This window comes from Fusarium verticillioides, chromosome 3 (assembly GCF_000149555.1).
Source record: "Fusarium verticillioides 7600 chromosome 3, whole genome shotgun sequence".
In the NCBI taxonomy this organism is placed as follows: domain Eukaryota; kingdom Fungi; phylum Ascomycota; class Sordariomycetes; order Hypocreales; family Nectriaceae; genus Fusarium; species Fusarium verticillioides.
This window is the reverse complement of record NC_031677.1, coordinates 2659358-2673111: the sequence shown is the minus strand read 5'-3', so window position 1 is coordinate 2673111 and position 13754 is coordinate 2659358. Positions and strand designations below refer to the sequence as shown.

The 13754-nt window shown below is 50.9% G+C and overlaps 6 protein-coding genes across 9 annotated transcripts; 3 read left to right on the top strand and 3 right to left on the bottom strand.

The window, feature by feature from the left end:
- The first annotated feature begins 386 nt into the window (after positions 1-386).
- On the top strand, positions 387-3524 carry FVEG_05143 (eukaryotic translation initiation factor 2 subunit gamma). The gene is made up of 3 exons (XM_018893216.1): positions 387-1121; positions 1176-2162; positions 2226-3524. Exons 1-3 carry the CDS (start codon positions 610-612, stop codon positions 2254-2256), a joined length of 1530 nt encoding a protein of 509 aa, XP_018750044.1. The 5' UTR covers positions 387-609; the 3' UTR covers positions 2257-3524.
- On the bottom strand, positions 457-4678 carry FVEG_05142 (hypothetical protein). Of its 2 annotated transcripts, XM_018893214.1 has the most exons (6): positions 4628-4678; positions 4204-4579; positions 3746-4150; positions 3392-3678; positions 2215-3337; positions 457-2149 (listed from the first exon to the last, which is right to left on the bottom strand). In XM_018893214.1, exons 2-5 carry the CDS (start codon positions 4271-4273, stop codon positions 2642-2644), a joined length of 1458 nt encoding a protein of 485 aa, XP_018750042.1. In that variant the 5' UTR covers positions 4274-4579; positions 4628-4678; the 3' UTR covers positions 457-2149; positions 2215-2641. The 2 variants fall into 2 exon arrangements, with proteins under 2 accessions (XP_018750042.1, XP_018750043.1); XM_018893215.1 differs by lacking the exon at positions 4628-4678 and having other exon boundaries at positions 4204-4613.
- An 846-nt stretch (positions 4679-5524) lies between these two features.
- On the top strand, positions 5525-8269 carry FVEG_05141 (hypothetical protein). Of its 2 annotated transcripts, XM_018893213.1 has the most exons (3): positions 5525-5663; positions 5717-7683; positions 7740-8220. In XM_018893213.1, the coding sequence occupies exons 2-3, from the start codon at positions 5725-5727 to the stop codon at positions 7926-7928; spliced, it is 2148 nt and encodes a 715-aa protein (XP_018750041.1). In that variant the 5' UTR covers positions 5525-5663; positions 5717-5724; the 3' UTR covers positions 7929-8220. The 2 variants fall into 2 exon arrangements, with proteins under 2 accessions (XP_018750041.1, XP_018750040.1); XM_018893212.1 differs by having other exon boundaries at positions 5525-7683; positions 7740-8269.
- On the bottom strand, positions 8067-10369 carry FVEG_05140 (hypothetical protein). The gene is made up of 3 exons (XM_018893211.1): positions 8607-10369; positions 8408-8539; positions 8067-8332 (listed from the first exon to the last, which is right to left on the bottom strand). Exons 1-3 carry the CDS (start codon positions 8840-8842, stop codon positions 8293-8295), a joined length of 408 nt encoding a protein of 135 aa, XP_018750039.1. The 5' UTR covers positions 8843-10369; the 3' UTR covers positions 8067-8292.
- FVEG_05139 (14-3-3 family protein) lies at positions 9830-12876 on the top strand. 2 transcript variants are annotated; one of them, XM_018893210.1, is made up of 6 exons: positions 9830-10798; positions 11460-11538; positions 11606-11912; positions 11967-12208; positions 12265-12335; positions 12392-12876. In XM_018893210.1, the coding sequence occupies exons 2-6, from the start codon at positions 11478-11480 to the stop codon at positions 12515-12517; spliced, it is 807 nt and encodes a 268-aa protein (XP_018750038.1). In that variant the 5' UTR covers positions 9830-10798; positions 11460-11477; the 3' UTR covers positions 12518-12876. The 2 variants fall into 2 exon arrangements, with proteins under 2 accessions (XP_018750038.1, XP_018750037.1); XM_018893209.1 differs by having other exon boundaries at positions 9830-11538.
- Positions 12779-13609, bottom strand: FVEG_15600 (diphthamide biosynthesis protein 4). Its single transcript, XM_018904776.1, has one exon. It carries the CDS (start codon positions 13572-13574, stop codon positions 13017-13019), a length of 558 nt encoding a protein of 185 aa, XP_018750036.1. The 5' UTR covers positions 13575-13609; the 3' UTR covers positions 12779-13016.
- Between the last annotated feature and the right edge of the window lie 145 nt (positions 13610-13754).

The following is a 13754-nucleotide window of genomic DNA, read 5'->3' as shown; positions in this document are numbered from 1 at the left end:
TCTGTAATCCGCTTTGGCAAGGCCTAACTATGATGAGCACGAAATAATAATTCACATGATTGACAATGCCCGCCTCTTATTAGACGTATATGATCGCTTAAAAGAAAAGTAGCCGTACAACACCGATCAATGCCAAATCATGACGCAACACACTACTCACCTTTGCACAAGGTCCCTAGGTTAGATATCTTATTGTATGAATTCTTCACTACCTGGAACCTTCTGTGCTATCATAGAGTGGGTAGCGGGGTTGGACACTTCCATTTGGGTTAGGTACTTTGGCCGAAGCTCACCCGAGGAGGGGCACCAGATCCTTATCGCTCTATCGTTCCCAATTAGGCTTAGCGTAAGAGTCATAGCCATCTCGAGAGACTGCACACGAGGAATTTTGCCATCATCAAGGCGAAATACCCAAAATCTCGGCTCTCTACGACCCGCAACCTGGAGAACCACTCGTGAGACCTTCGAACATAGGATTGCAATTTTCTACTGATCCAGCCGACCGATTTCCTCACTCGAAACCGATCTCCCGCTACTCTACGACCAAAAAACCACTCTACGATCAAAAAACCACTTCTGAAATACCGTCCGAATTGCCCCGCCTTCATCATGTCTGCCAGCGGCGACCCCAAATACGACGACATCGAGTCCGAGTCTGACTCCGGCGAGTCTGTCGGCCACAACGAGGCTGGCGACGAGAAGCCCCTCAAGTCGGCTCTCAAGAAATCCAACCCAGCTATCGCAGCGCCCGCGACTCAAAGACCTCCTCTGCCCCCACAAACCGACCCTAAAGATCTCGATGTTGCGAGCCTGACCCCCTTGACGCCCGAGATTATTGCCCGTCAAGCTACTATCAACATTGGTACCATTGGCCATGTAGCTCACGGAAAGTCCACCGTCGTCAAGGCTATCTCTGGTGTCCAAACGGTTCGTTTTAAGAACGAACTCATCCGCAACATCACAATCAAGTTGGGCTATGCCAACGCCAAGATCTACAAATGCGACAACCAAGCATGCCCTCGCCCTGGATGCTACCGCAGTTACAAGAGTGAGAAGGAAGTTGATCCTCCTTGTGAGAGAGATGGCTGTGGCGGTACTTACAGGCTATTGCGACACGTCTCGTAAGTTGATGCTTAATTCAAGCTCGTGTACGGAATAATGGCTGATGTCTACAGATTCGTCGATTGCCCTGGTCACGATATTCTCATGAGCACCATGTTGTCAGGCGCTGCCGTCATGGACGCCGCTCTCCTTCTCATCGCTGGTAACGAATCTTGCCCTCAGCCCCAAACATCCGAGCACTTGGCTGCTATTGAGATTATGAAGCTCGACAAGATCATCATTCTGCAGAACAAGGTCGATCTTATGCGAGAAGAGGCTGCGCAGCAGCACTACCAATCCATCCTCAAGTTCATCCGAGGAACTGTCGCCGGCAAGTCCCCAGTCATTCCCATCTCTGCCCAGCTCAAGTTCAATATCGATGCCGTCAACGAGGCCATTGTCAACACCATTCCCGTTCCTCCCAGAGACTTCAGCATAGATCCTCATATGATCGTCATTCGATCATTCGACGTCAACAAGCCTGGTTCCGAGATCGATGACCTCAAGGGTGGTGTCGCCGGTGGTTCTATTCTCCACGGTGTTGTCAAGCTTGGTGATGAGATTGAGATCCGACCTGGTATTGTCTCCCGAGACGATAGCGGTGCCCTCAAGTGCACACCCATTTTCAGTCGAGTCGTCTCGCTTAACTCCGAAGCCAACGACCTCAAGTACGCCGTACCCGGTGGTCTTATCGGTGTCGGCACCCGAATCGATCCTACTCTGTGCCGAGCCGATCGTCTAGTCGGTTTCGTCTTGGGTCTCAAGGGCCGCCTTCCCGAGATCTACAGTGAGATCGAGGTCAACTTCTACCTTCTCCGCCGCCTGCTTGGTGTGAGGACCGCCGATGGTAAACAAGCTAAGGTTGCTAAGCTCGCTAAGAACGAGGTTATCATGGTCAACATTGGCTCTACCTCCACTGGCGCCAAGGTTGCTGCCATCAAGAACGACGCTGCTAAGCTTGTCCTGACCAGCCCTGCCTGTACCAATATCGGCGAAAAGGTTGCTCTGAGCAGACGTATTGAGAAGCATTGGCGTCTCATTGGTTGGGCTACCATTGCTGCGTAAGTTTCCACATACATGAGTCACCCCCTATTACAGAATAATTTGACTGACCTCCATTATAGTGGTGTGACCCTTGAGCCCAGTACTGCTTAGACTTTCCACCTGGACCAATGAACAACTTAGCAGCTTTTTCGCATGATTTCCCGGCTACATCACATGAAGAGCTCAAGAACGCCCAATTGCAGAGGCAAAGCCTCTGAAGGCATTTTGAGTAGACAGTTGGCGCTGGAGGGGGGCCTGGTGTTTGGTGGTCTTTTATAGGAGAGCATGGAGACGAAAAAATAAAGAGGAGCTAGATGAGTCCATGCCACGAGCGATAAAGAACATGTGGCTGTGACTAGTGGATGAGAAATGTAGTTACGCTGTGAACGCGTCGAGGTAACACCAACCTCACAAGGAGACCCAAAAAGTTTTAGCCAAACGCTCATAGCACGAAATGAAGAGATTTCATGACTAAACGCATGAGTATATGCAATATCTATTTGCGCGTTTTGCGCGCGTGCTTGACCAAGTTTTCTATGACGCCTTCGAATGCTTCTCGATCGCCAATCTTTTCGTCGGTTCTCTTCTTCCAATATTCCAATGCTTCCTTGGCCGCTTCCTGCAAACCTTCCAGTTTGGCTACGTGCGCTTTTAGTTCCTCATCAGTCATACCATCAAGCGCTTCATCTGTTGTTTGGCACAAATGACGAGCAGCCACGAGGTCCAGTTCGGGTTGTGGTGGAGGCCCGCGCCGCTTTCTTGTCGAGGCTGATGGCTTTCCTTGGGTATCAACTGATGTAGATGAATTGTTACCTTCGCCTTGCCGTAACCTAGATACAGACCGGGAATCTGTGGACGTTCTAGGCGATAATGAAGGGACGTTGAGAGAGGGGAGGACGAGTTTCTTCTGCTTAGAGGCTGGGAGGATCTCGTCGAGGTCGACGGGAACACCGAGTGACACGAGAAAGAGGCGGCGTGTGCGAGAGCGGATCCAATCAGGGGGTGCGAGAGGAGGTGGCGCTACCAGTTGTGACCAGAGAGATGCAGACCTTGCTGTGAAAAACACCGAGTCCTTGGAGAGAGGTGGGAATGTGGGAAGATCGAGTTCTTCTGGGGGGTATAGATTAGCGAGGAAAGGCTCTAAAGCAGATACGACTGCTTCTGGATCAAGTCCTTCAAAATCGGGTATGGACTAGATTCACAATGGTTAGCGAAGTAAAAGGGGCATAACGTAGATATATCTCACGAATGGTAATGTTGATTGCTGCGAAGCCTGTGTGGCAGTGGGCGCTGGTGTCTCTGCTTCCTGGAAGCCATCTTCAAAGTCATCGAAGTCATCGTCCTCATTACCCTCCTCGAAATCATCAAAGTCGTCGCCGAAATCGTCGTCGCCATCATTATCTTGTTGTGGTTCGTCATCGCCATCGTCATCGTCAGCATCTCGTAAAGAAGTAGCTATGGCACGAGGGCTTTCAGAATGTCCATCTTCCTGGAATTTCGAGTCTGCAGTATCGGGTGACGGTCTTGAATTATCTACGCGGGCGAGTCTCAGTGGTCAATGATCATTCTTTTGGATTTTAGGACTTTGCTACTCCCGTACCAGAATTGCTGTCAACATGTGCGCTCTCGCCTTGAATCTCCCTGACCTGACCATCAGAATCCACGAGAATGTCCGGAGAAGCATCTGCTTTGCGCCTCTCCTCATATTGAATTGAGTGCGATCGGCTTCTAGGCCCAGGAGCCTCCTCTACGATGGTCGTGGGCGCTTTGATTTCGGGGGTAGAGGGAGCATTTTGAGATGCGCCCGTCTCTGGAGCAATCGCAATCTCGTCAGGCTGAGCATCCTGCCCCCGCATCTCGTATGCTTCAGTTCCCGGGACCTCGCCGTGTGATGGCTGATCGTCGACCTTCTCGACTCGAGTCTTTGGAATTGGTGAACTAATCTTGGGACTTCCCGCGCCAGATGCCGCATCGGTAAACTGGTCGTCGGATTCAGACTCCTCAGCTACAACATGTCAGCAAGGGTGGCCGATTGTCGGAAAACCGGTGCCATCATACCAAGTTCGTGGGCTCCAGGGTCCTCAACAGGAGCGCCCTTGGGAAGCTCAAGCTTCTCGGCGTCTGTCATGATGACGAGAGTTGGATGGAAGTGGTGTCGCGAGATCTAGAACATGCGGAATTGATAGTCGGCGTGGGGTTCAAGGAACACAGGGCTAACAGCTGGGCAGGCTTAATGGCTTTAACGCGGTATTGGGGGAGCCTGAGGTGCTGAGGAGAGGGCGGTAAAGTGTAATACGGCTGCCGTTAAAGGAGGGCTGGCGCGCAGAACGACTCAATGCTAGTTCCAGCAACGAAATTTATTAGGTAGAATATGATAGGTACGAATAGAACAAGAAAAGAGGTCGTTTCCGTCCAGCAGGTCGCGAGAAGCTACCTCACCTAAGGTTAGCAGGTAATTACTAGGAACTACTTACTACCTTACCTTATGGTCAAGCTCAAGTGGACAACTATCACGTGCGTGGTACTACCAGCACTGGTGGCCTTTCCATTTCCTTAACTCGGTTGGGCGGCTCTAGTTATCCCTGCTGCATCACCCTTATAGTCTAGAACACGACATGGTCACCGTACTGCATGAGACTTGAAAGGGACGATGCAATCAGTGATTTTCGATGCTCGTAACCTTCTTTGCTACAGGCCTGCCCACTAAGTACCTACCTACCTAGGTACCTTACCTACTGTTTAGGCGCATTTAGGTAGCATGGATGGGGAAAATCGAGATGATGACTATTACCTCCACTGTTAAGCAGTTCATTGTCAAACTTGGCCACAAGATCTATTGTCTATCCTTAATCTGCAGCTGATGATGAAGCTGAGGCACAATGCTTACCATGTTCAACACACCTACATAAATCATAATACAGTATTAGCCTATTGCCCCATTCAGACGGTCCCACATCTTCCATTGTGCTTCCTATCATAGTTATAAGCCAACTGATCTCAACTTAAAGACTCCTCTATCATACATATACAGCATCTTCAATTCGGAATATTTCACAACATACTGAATGTTTACGACCAGAACGCTACACGAAGGCAGCGTAGCTCATGGCTTGTGTTATATTTTCACGCGTGGGTGTCGTACCCCAAAGCTCTGTGGTTCTAATTCACCTGTTATAATTGTTGATACTTTGTCTTTATCAAGATCCGAAGATACGGCCAAACTGAGAACCTAATCCAAATACCGTTTATAACGTAGAGAGAGTATAGAGCAAAGCGGTCACAGAAGTAACCTAGCGCGGACACGGTGCAGCAAGCGGTAAATGCTCATCTCAGGACGCGTCTCCACAAAAAAAGCTCCCAAATACTAGGTATGCGGACCAGCCGCCTCCAACACATCCGTTGCCATCAACGACCACAATCTTCCCGTTTCGACTCACGGAGTCATCATCCCGGGTCCTGCTTTCGACTACTGGGAATCTTCTTCTTCGACGTCTCGATACTCCTCTAGACGGGGTCAGGTACTCTCGACCGATAAATTCCCCAATTCGAGCAAGCTGATCTCGGCCTTCAGCTCCCAAGATGTCGTTCAGCTTCGGAAACGCAAGCTCTTCCAGCGCGCCCAACAACACGACTTCTACTGCGCCAGCTTCGGGCAGCCTTTTTGGAGCAGCTACAGGAACTCCTAGCTTTTCATTTGGCTCGATTGGTGGCTCTGCCAGCAACACCACAACACCGACCAGCAGCGCAACCACTATGTTTGGTCAACAAAGCGGTGCCTCGGCGCCGAAGCCCGCCAGCAATCTCTTCGGCGGCGGCGCAAACACGGCCAACACTTCTACCACTCCCTCTTCTGGCGGTGTCTTCGGTGCTGGTGGCTCTACAACTCCAGCGACGGGTGGTCTTTTTGGGGGTGCCTCGTCTACCACGCCAGCGGCTACTTCAGCCCCTTCTAGCGGTGGATTGTTCGGTGGTGGTGCCAGCAATTCAACGGCCCCTGCGTCTTCAGGACTTTTTGGAAACAATGGGAACAATGCAAGCAAGCCTGCCACTGGCCTCTTCGGCGGTGGCAGCTCTTCTACCACTAGTAGTGGCGCTGGTCTGTTCGGCCAGAATAATGTCAACCAGGCAGCGACAGCTACCACTTCTTCTGCACCCACAAACCTTTTCGGAAATGCTGCCTCTGGGGCCGCAACTCCCGCTAAACCAACTTTCGCTTTGCCATCTACGACTCCAGCAGGGGCACCACCCGCCGACTCTGCGAAGCCTACTGGTGGATTATTTGGAAATACAGGCGCACAAGCATCCAGCGGAACCTCAAGTTTATTCGGCGGAGCGAAACCTGCAAGCACGTCCGCTCCTTCTGCCCAACCCAGCACTACTGCAGCTGCATCAGCCAGTGGTCTCTTCGGGGGTGCGCAGTCCGGAAGCGCTGCTCCTACCGGGGGTCTTTTCGGAGCGAAGCCGGCTTCAGCGTCTACTCCCGCGGCCGGAAGCCTGTTTGGTGCAAAGACTGAAGGGGCTCAGCCGGCTGCGGCTTCGCAAGCCGGAAGCACAGCCCCTGCCAGCTCCACGGCCTCCTTATTCGGTGCCAAACCTGCAGCTCCAGCAACTACAATTCCAGGCTCGACATCGGCGAGTGGCCTTTTCGGCGGCGGCGCAACAACTTCTGCTGCCTCAGGCGCTTCTGCCACAACAACAGCTGGAGGATTGTTTGGAAACAAACCTGCAACGACTACAACTTCTACAGCAGCACCAACCACAACTTCAACAAGCGCTGGTAGTCTTTTTGGCGGCGCACCCAAGCCATCTACTGAGTCGTCTACTTTGAAGCCCGTCGGTGGCCTGTTCGGAGCACCTGCATCCAGCCAGCCAGCCGGTTCTGCAGCTACCACAACTGCAACAACTGCTGCAACAACAACTGCTGCCCCTGCGGCTGGCTCAACTCCTGCTGCTGCTAGCGGCCTGTTTGGTGCGAAGCCTACAACAGATGCCAGCAAGGATGCAGCTAAGTCTGCGACTCCCAGTGCCACCCCTGGGGCACTAGGCGCTTCCACAACTGGCCCAACATCCAAGATGGCGCGACTCAAGAATAAAACCATGGAGGACATTGTCACACGTTGGGCATCTGATCTCTCCAAGTACCAGAAGGAATTCAAGGAGCAAGCCACCACTGTGTCGACCTGGGACAGAAGCCTCGTGGATAACGGCGAGAAGATCCAGAAGTTGTACTTGGATACATTCGAGGCTGAACGAGCCAGCCATGAAATTGAGCGACAACTTGCTGCTGTGGAAAGCCAACAAGATGAGCTCGAGGCTTGGTTGGACCGATATGAGTCTGAGGTTCAGGATATGTTTGCGAAACAGCTTGGTCCTGGCGAGCAGCTAGCTGGCCCTGACCAGGAACGAGAACGTACCTACAAGCTTGCGGAGAAGCTGACGCAACAATTGGATGAAAAGTCGCGCGATCTCTCCAAGATGGTCAAGGAAATCAATGACATCTCAGGGACACTGAATAAGGGTGCTAAACCTGAGGACCCTGTAAGTTACATTCCATTTTTATCACCCTGGGTAAGGTTTGCTAACCCAGTATACAGCTGAGCCAGATTGTTCGGGTCCTGAATGGTCACCTTACACAATTGCAGTGGATTGATGCTAATGCCTCATCGCTGCAAGCCAAGGTTGCGGCTGCTCAGAAATCGAGCAGCAACCTAGGAAGTCATTATGCTGGTTCTGATAACGATGCGGCAGAGAGCTTTTATCGCTCTTACATGGGTCGACGATGAGGAGGAGTAATGATTATTGGCTTGGAGTTTTAGGCAAGGAATTCGGGTAATTCTGTATCAGACACGAACACAGAGAGAAGACGTGCAGTAGAGCTCAGTTCCGAGTAACAAGGATACTGGCACCATCTGGGAATCCAATGTTGAGAAGTGCAAATGCGTGGTTGTTCTTGTACACTAGTTTACCTTAAGACTATGGAAAAAGACAAGCACTGGAAAAGTGCAATTTCAAGTCAGGTCGAATTCCCCCAATTGATAAATGTACATCCATCGATCTTGGTGAGTGGGATTGAACCTCACTCAAAGCTGATGGTTTCTCCCCGCAGTCTTTGCCGGGGGTTATCCGGTAATCCGAGGTATGAGTTGTTTAGTTCTTCTCGCCGCCCTGCTCACGGGTGATCTCGTCGCTGAAGGAGAATTGAAGTTAGAGGTATGCTCAACTCGGGCCCGTCAACTGCACGGATGGTATATGGGTAGCTTACATGTGCTTGGAGAGCCGGTCAAGGTGCTGCTGCTGCTCCTGGAGCTTCTTCTTCAGCTCGATCAGCTTCTCCTTCTCGCGCTGGCGGATAGCGTAATCCTCGCTAGCCTTCTCCCGTCGCTGGAAGGCATCACTAGAGAATGACAAATGTCAGAATGCTTCAATCGCCATGTCAATTGGGCCGTAGACTGAGAACTCACCCGGAACCACCAGTGGGACGGACTGAGCCAGTAGCTCCCTCAGTCATGACGCGAGGTGTGGTAGAGAAGCATCGAACAGGCCGGAAGGCGGCTGTCTGGCGGAAGGTTGTGCGAAGCATGCTGGCGTTGAGGTTTTGGTTTTTTGTCTTGGCTTGCAAGTGACAAGGAAGGATTGGAGATGTGCTTTGTTTTGTAGCCGATGACGTTGGAGGGTTGCTGGTGAAAGAGTCGACCATGATCTGACGACGAGCTCAGGCCAAGGGTAGAATGTCATGGTCGCCTTAGGCCGATACCTGATGCTAGCACATGACGGGCTGGTAAAGTCAAGTACAGGGTTAACAATCATAGCCGGCCTAGCGGTAAATCCCGGCCAGCTCCGCCTGCAAGCTCGGATCTGGGTCATGATCTTTCAGCCTACGAGACAACAGAATTGAGCCAGCCAGGGACCAGGATATAGCTCTAGGGTGCCTGGTCAGGCATAAAAACTACCCTAGATTGCACAAAGTAGCACTTTGTTTTATCGGGATTTTACTGGTATGAAGCTCGGGGGGTTCCTTGTATTCGATACTCAACCTTCACAAGCTACCTACCTACCTTACTTACTAACCAAGTAGGTGCCTCAGGGATGGATGGCGCATCACATATGTACGATACACCAAAGCCAATGCATGACATCAGAGCTCTCATCAGGTGGGGGGGTTTTATCGGGTTTTATTCTATGTACATACATGCTACTCGCAAGGTACACAGTACCAGAGTAGGTAGGTACTAAAATAGGTACCGTACAGTTGTTCTAGTAACTGATTGAGTTATTAGCATGTAGACCTCGCGAATTTCGGGACAACTCTGGCAGGCGGTGGAAGTTGTATTGGATGTTTTGGATAACGACGTCAGTTAATCAGGTACATAAAGTGTCAAAACAACATAAATATACTCAATCCAAGTATAACCCGGGCAGATGTGCTCTGCCAATATACATACCAGTCATTCGTATACTCTAGTAGTTATATGACTTAGTACCCTAGACTACTCATCAAGGAAATCGTGTGCCTCGACTTTGTCGGAGTAATAAAGTGCAATGCTAGCTGTCTAGCGGATTTGTAAGACTGAGGCGATATAGGCGTTCGAGGCGAGATGTATTCACTGCAGAGCAACGATCGACTGACTTGATAGCGAGACCTTCTTCGTGTTCCCATATGAGAATGATGAATCTGACCAGCAGCATTGAGATTGCCGTTCCTGTCTCACACACAACCCAAGTCTCGTGTCGGCACTTCTGTGCCTGCTCCAAGCACACCAACAGCCCGACTAGCAAGGCAAAAGAAGCAATCAGGTCGGGTCGCATGATGACGATGATGACACTTGACACCATGGACCCCTCATTTCTTCTTCCTTTTACTTTTCCTTTGCTACGGAAGTAAAGTCGCCTTGTTTAACGTGCCCGTTCCTTAGCCGTTGACGTGCCTTTCCGCTATTGTTAACGGCTTTTGTCGGCCAGATATCAAGGTCAAAATGAACATAGTTCTTAACGTCGAGATGCCAACTCAAAAGAAACATGGACATTTCTATGGGACCACCTAAGCTGAAAAGTAAAGCGTGACTGTCCAGTAGACGAATTACATAGGGAGACAATGTGGTAGTAAGGATGGCAAAGTCCAAGACCCAACACCTATCAATGCGAGGCCTCCATAGGGCCCGTTTCGTTTGGCAACTTGTAATCGTTAATCTAATGAGCTTTTAAGCATGAATGAGAAGAGCGATTGTCCATTGTTGGGGATCCACTGAAGTTCCAAGGCCCAGCCAGTTTCAACGGATCACCATGGCAGGTGGGTGACAACCTATTGGGTGGGGGTACGTACCAGTATATGGGGCTGACTGCCCGCTCGGCTGCTGGCAGCTGGCACTGACAGTCACTGCCCAGAGGTGCCCCTTCCTCGATATCTCTCGCGCTTTCGTCACCCCCAACCAATAACTTGACAATAACTCCCCCGTCTAATAAGGTACAACTGGCTCTCTCAACTCAACTCGTCCCGCAAAACAAAACCACTTCTTTTTTTCATCTCTCTTCTCTTTCTCCTGGCCCCATTCGCCATCTGCCAACTCCTTCAACTGAAGCTCCTCTCAGCCGAATTTTGTTTATTCGCTTTCCCTTAACCAATACCTTAAGCTACTATAAATTCCCACGACTCAAGGTACGTATCTACACTTCTGCCCAGCTCAACCCTTCTACTTGTGAACAACAACCATCACCATATCCTGTGGCGGCTCTCTCGTCTTCTTCTTGTCGTTTGTGTTTCGTTGTGCCCTTCCACCACCCCTCCTCTCTGTCGTCATTGCCCCCCCCCCCTCAGACCGAAACGAACACGCACCCATTATCCCCCTTGGGATATCCGGGCGCCTTTACCACCACGTTTAAGCGATAGCCGCCTTATCTGTACTGCCAACGACAAAAACACCTTATTTCGAGGCTACCGGTCGTTTAGTTACTGTGCGGTGCTCCTTGTTGCTTGTCGCCCATCTCAGGAGGCCGTCGTCTCAGAAACCCCTCCGCCACTGACAGGCCTAAGAGCGGGGAGCCTCACCGAGTCGTCGCCGCCGCTCTAGCCACGCACTAGGCGCGCAACTGCCTCTCCCTGTATCGTCTAAAACCATCGACTTATCGCCCCTCGCCCACTTCGAAGCTTCCTTCATCATTCCATCATCGTCGCTTTCTCCAACGCATACACGAGCTTGCGGCGTTCGAATCCACTATCACTCTCTTTGTGCCTACCTCCCTGTGTCTGCACATATCGCTTTATTTACTTCATTTGACAAACTTGACCATCCCCCTTTACTAACTGTCCTTGAACACAGTCACCAAACATCAACAAAATGGGTCACGAAGATGCCGTCTACCTTGCCAAGCTCGCCGAGCAGGCTGAGCGATATGAGGGTATGTTCTAGGACTCAACACAATATGTCAACCGCGCGCTAACGTATGGGGCGCGCGCCCATTGTAGAGATGGTTGAGAACATGAAGATTGTCGCCGGTGAGGATCGAGATCTCACTGTCGAGGAGCGAAACCTTCTCTCCGTTGCCTACAAGAACGTCATTGGCGCCCGCCGTGCCTCCTGGCGCATAGTCACCTCTATCGAGCAGAAGGAGGAGTCGAAGGGCAACTCTTCTCAGGTTACCCTTATCAAGGAGTACCGACAGAAGATTGAGGCCGAGCTTGCCAAAATCTGCGACGACATTCTCGAGGTTCTCGACCAGCACCTTATTCCCTCTGCCAAATCTGGCGAGTCCAAGGTTTTCTACCACAAGATGTAGGCGCCAACTCACCACATCCTGTCGCATACTTTTATTGACCAGTCTTGCAGGAAGGGCGACTACCACCGTTACCTTGCCGAGTTCGCCATCGGTGACCGCCGCAAGGACTCTGCCGACAAGTCCCTCGAGGCCTACAAGGCTGCTACTGAAGTTGCCCAGACTGAGCTTCCTCCCACTCACCCTATCCGTTTGGGTCTTGCCCTTAACTTTTCAGTTTTCTACTACGAAATCCTCAACGCCCCTGACCAGGCTTGCCACTTGGCCAAGCAGGCATTTGACGACGCTATTGCTGGTACGACTCGCGACTACTTTCCATTGGCCAACATTATACTGACACGGAATTCACAGAGCTCGATACCTTGAGTGAGGAGAGCTACAAGGACTCTACACTGATCATGCAACTGCTCCGCGACAATCTTGTGAGTTTCCTGATTGCTCATTTTCACCTCTTCGACGACAGCTAACTTAATGACAGACCCTCTGGACCTCCTCCGAGGCCGAGACCTCCGCTGCTGGTCAGGCCGAGGCTCCCAAGGAGGATGCACCTGCGGCCGCCACCGAGGAGCCAGCTGCCCCGGCCGAGGAGCCTAAGGCCGAGTAAGGAGTCGACTAGTGATTTGTCTATACAGGTGTCAGGTGGGCTGGTGTCTACGGAGTGTGGACGGAAGACCTCGTTTTTGATCAAGAGCTTCGGCATCGTTTCAGTACAGACAATGGCCATGGAAAGGGCTGACTTTTTCACCAACGGGCTGGCAAGGCGAGTCTAACAGAACACTTTTACGTTCTGCTCTTAAACTGTTAATGCGTTGGCCGTCTGGACAATAAAAATACTAAAATTACTTTCAATACACGAAATATATGACTAGTGATGACGCAGTTAAAGAAAACGACATGGGTTTTTCTTCTTCTTTGTTTTTGTTTTGGCTCGCAAGGAACAATACTATGTTATGGTACAAGGTATCTTGTTTGATTGTAGGCCGGGTTCTTGGATCATGGATCCTGGCATGGTTAGTTTATGCCCTCGGCAAGATATATGCAGATAAGAGCACTCTCTGTCATGGTTGGTTCAACCGTAATCTGCTTATGAGAACGCCGCAGAGTCAAGTCTTATCTTTCAAAGTTTTATTTGAAGGATGAGATTGTTGTTCCTCCTCAATAACGGCAAAGTGAACTCGAAGCCACAAACTACAGTCAAGACAACCAACCACAAGCTCCCCCTCGTCACTCACTTCTTCCAAGTCTGCTTCACAAAACTCATAGCTGTGCTCATTCCCACAGCGGCAAGGGCGGTACCAGCATTCCTGATCCTCATCAAATGCCAGATCATCTAGGTCAACATTTTCCACGCCAGTCTGAAAAGAGCCATCCCTCTTCTCGCTTGGACGAGACACCCGCAGAACGGCGTCGTAAGCTGCCCGACAGGAAGGGTCGGAAAGAGTGTTGAGAGCAGCTGTGATTTGGTCGACTGTGAAGCAAACAGAGGATGGATCTGAATTTTTGACCTTGTCTGGGTGGTTACGGAGGAGGGCCCGGTGATAGGCGCGCTTTATGAGGGGTGTAGAATCATGCTGTGTGTCGAGTAGCGTGGGCGTGAGGTTGAGGACTTGGTAATGTGTTGCCACTTCTGGCGAGGTGACTGCAGCCTGTGAAGAGGTCATGCTATGGGGCCGAGTTATACAGATGCTTGTTTGTCAAGTGAGAGATCTGGACAACTAAAGGCCTGAAGGCTTCAGCGTTCGATATCACGTGATGCGCGCCAACGGTATGGGATGGAGCCATGGTGAAATAGTAGATATCTATCTAGGTACCTTGGTTTACGTGGAGAAATGAGAGCCATA

Bases quoted from the DNA above. Each gene is read 5' to 3' on its own strand.
- FVEG_05143 (XM_018893216.1), top strand. From the start codon at position 610: ATGTCTGCCAGCGGCGACCCCAAATACGACGACATCGAGTCCGAGTCT. The intron at 1,122-1,175 runs GTAAGTTGATGC...TGATGTCTACAG, and splicing joins AGGCTATTGCGACACGTCTC to ATTCGTCGATTGCCCTGGTC. The intron at 2,163-2,225 runs GTAAGTTTCCAC...CCTCCATTATAG, and splicing joins GGTTGGGCTACCATTGCTGC to TGGTGTGACCCTTGAGCCCA.
- FVEG_05142 (XM_018893214.1), bottom strand. From the start codon at position 4,273: ATGACAGACGCCGAGAAGCTTGAGCTTCCCAAGGGCGCTCCTGTTGAG. The intron at 3,679-3,745 runs GTACGGGAGTAG...TCGCCCGCGTAG, and splicing joins ACATGTTGACAGCAATTCTG to ATAATTCAAGACCGTCACCC. The intron at 3,338-3,391 runs GTGAGATATATC...TTGTGAATCTAG, and splicing joins AGCAATCAACATTACCATTC to TCCATACCCGATTTTGAAGG.
- FVEG_05141 (XM_018893212.1), top strand. From the start codon at position 5,725: ATGTCGTTCAGCTTCGGAAACGCAAGCTCTTCCAGCGCGCCCAACAAC. The intron at 7,684-7,739 runs GTAAGTTACATT...CCCAGTATACAG, and splicing joins GTGCTAAACCTGAGGACCCT to CTGAGCCAGATTGTTCGGGT.
- FVEG_05140 (XM_018893211.1), bottom strand. From the start codon at position 8,842: ATGGTCGACTCTTTCACCAGCAACCCTCCAACGTCATCGGCTACAAAA. The intron at 8,540-8,606 runs GTGAGTTCTCAG...GTCATTCTCTAG, and splicing joins CGTCCCACTGGTGGTTCCGG to TGATGCCTTCCAGCGACGGG. The intron at 8,333-8,407 runs GTAAGCTACCCA...ATTCTCCTTCAG, and splicing joins GACCGGCTCTCCAAGCACAT to CGACGAGATCACCCGTGAGC.
- FVEG_05139 (XM_018893210.1), top strand. From the start codon at position 11,478: ATGGGTCACGAAGATGCCGTCTACCTTGCCAAGCTCGCCGAGCAGGCT. The intron at 11,539-11,605 runs GTATGTTCTAGG...CGCCCATTGTAG, and splicing joins GCAGGCTGAGCGATATGAGG to AGATGGTTGAGAACATGAAG. The intron at 11,913-11,966 runs GTAGGCGCCAAC...CCAGTCTTGCAG, and splicing joins AAGGTTTTCTACCACAAGAT to GAAGGGCGACTACCACCGTT.
- FVEG_15600 (XM_018904776.1), bottom strand. From the start codon at position 13,574: ATGACCTCTTCACAGGCTGCAGTCACCTCGCCAGAAGTGGCAACACAT.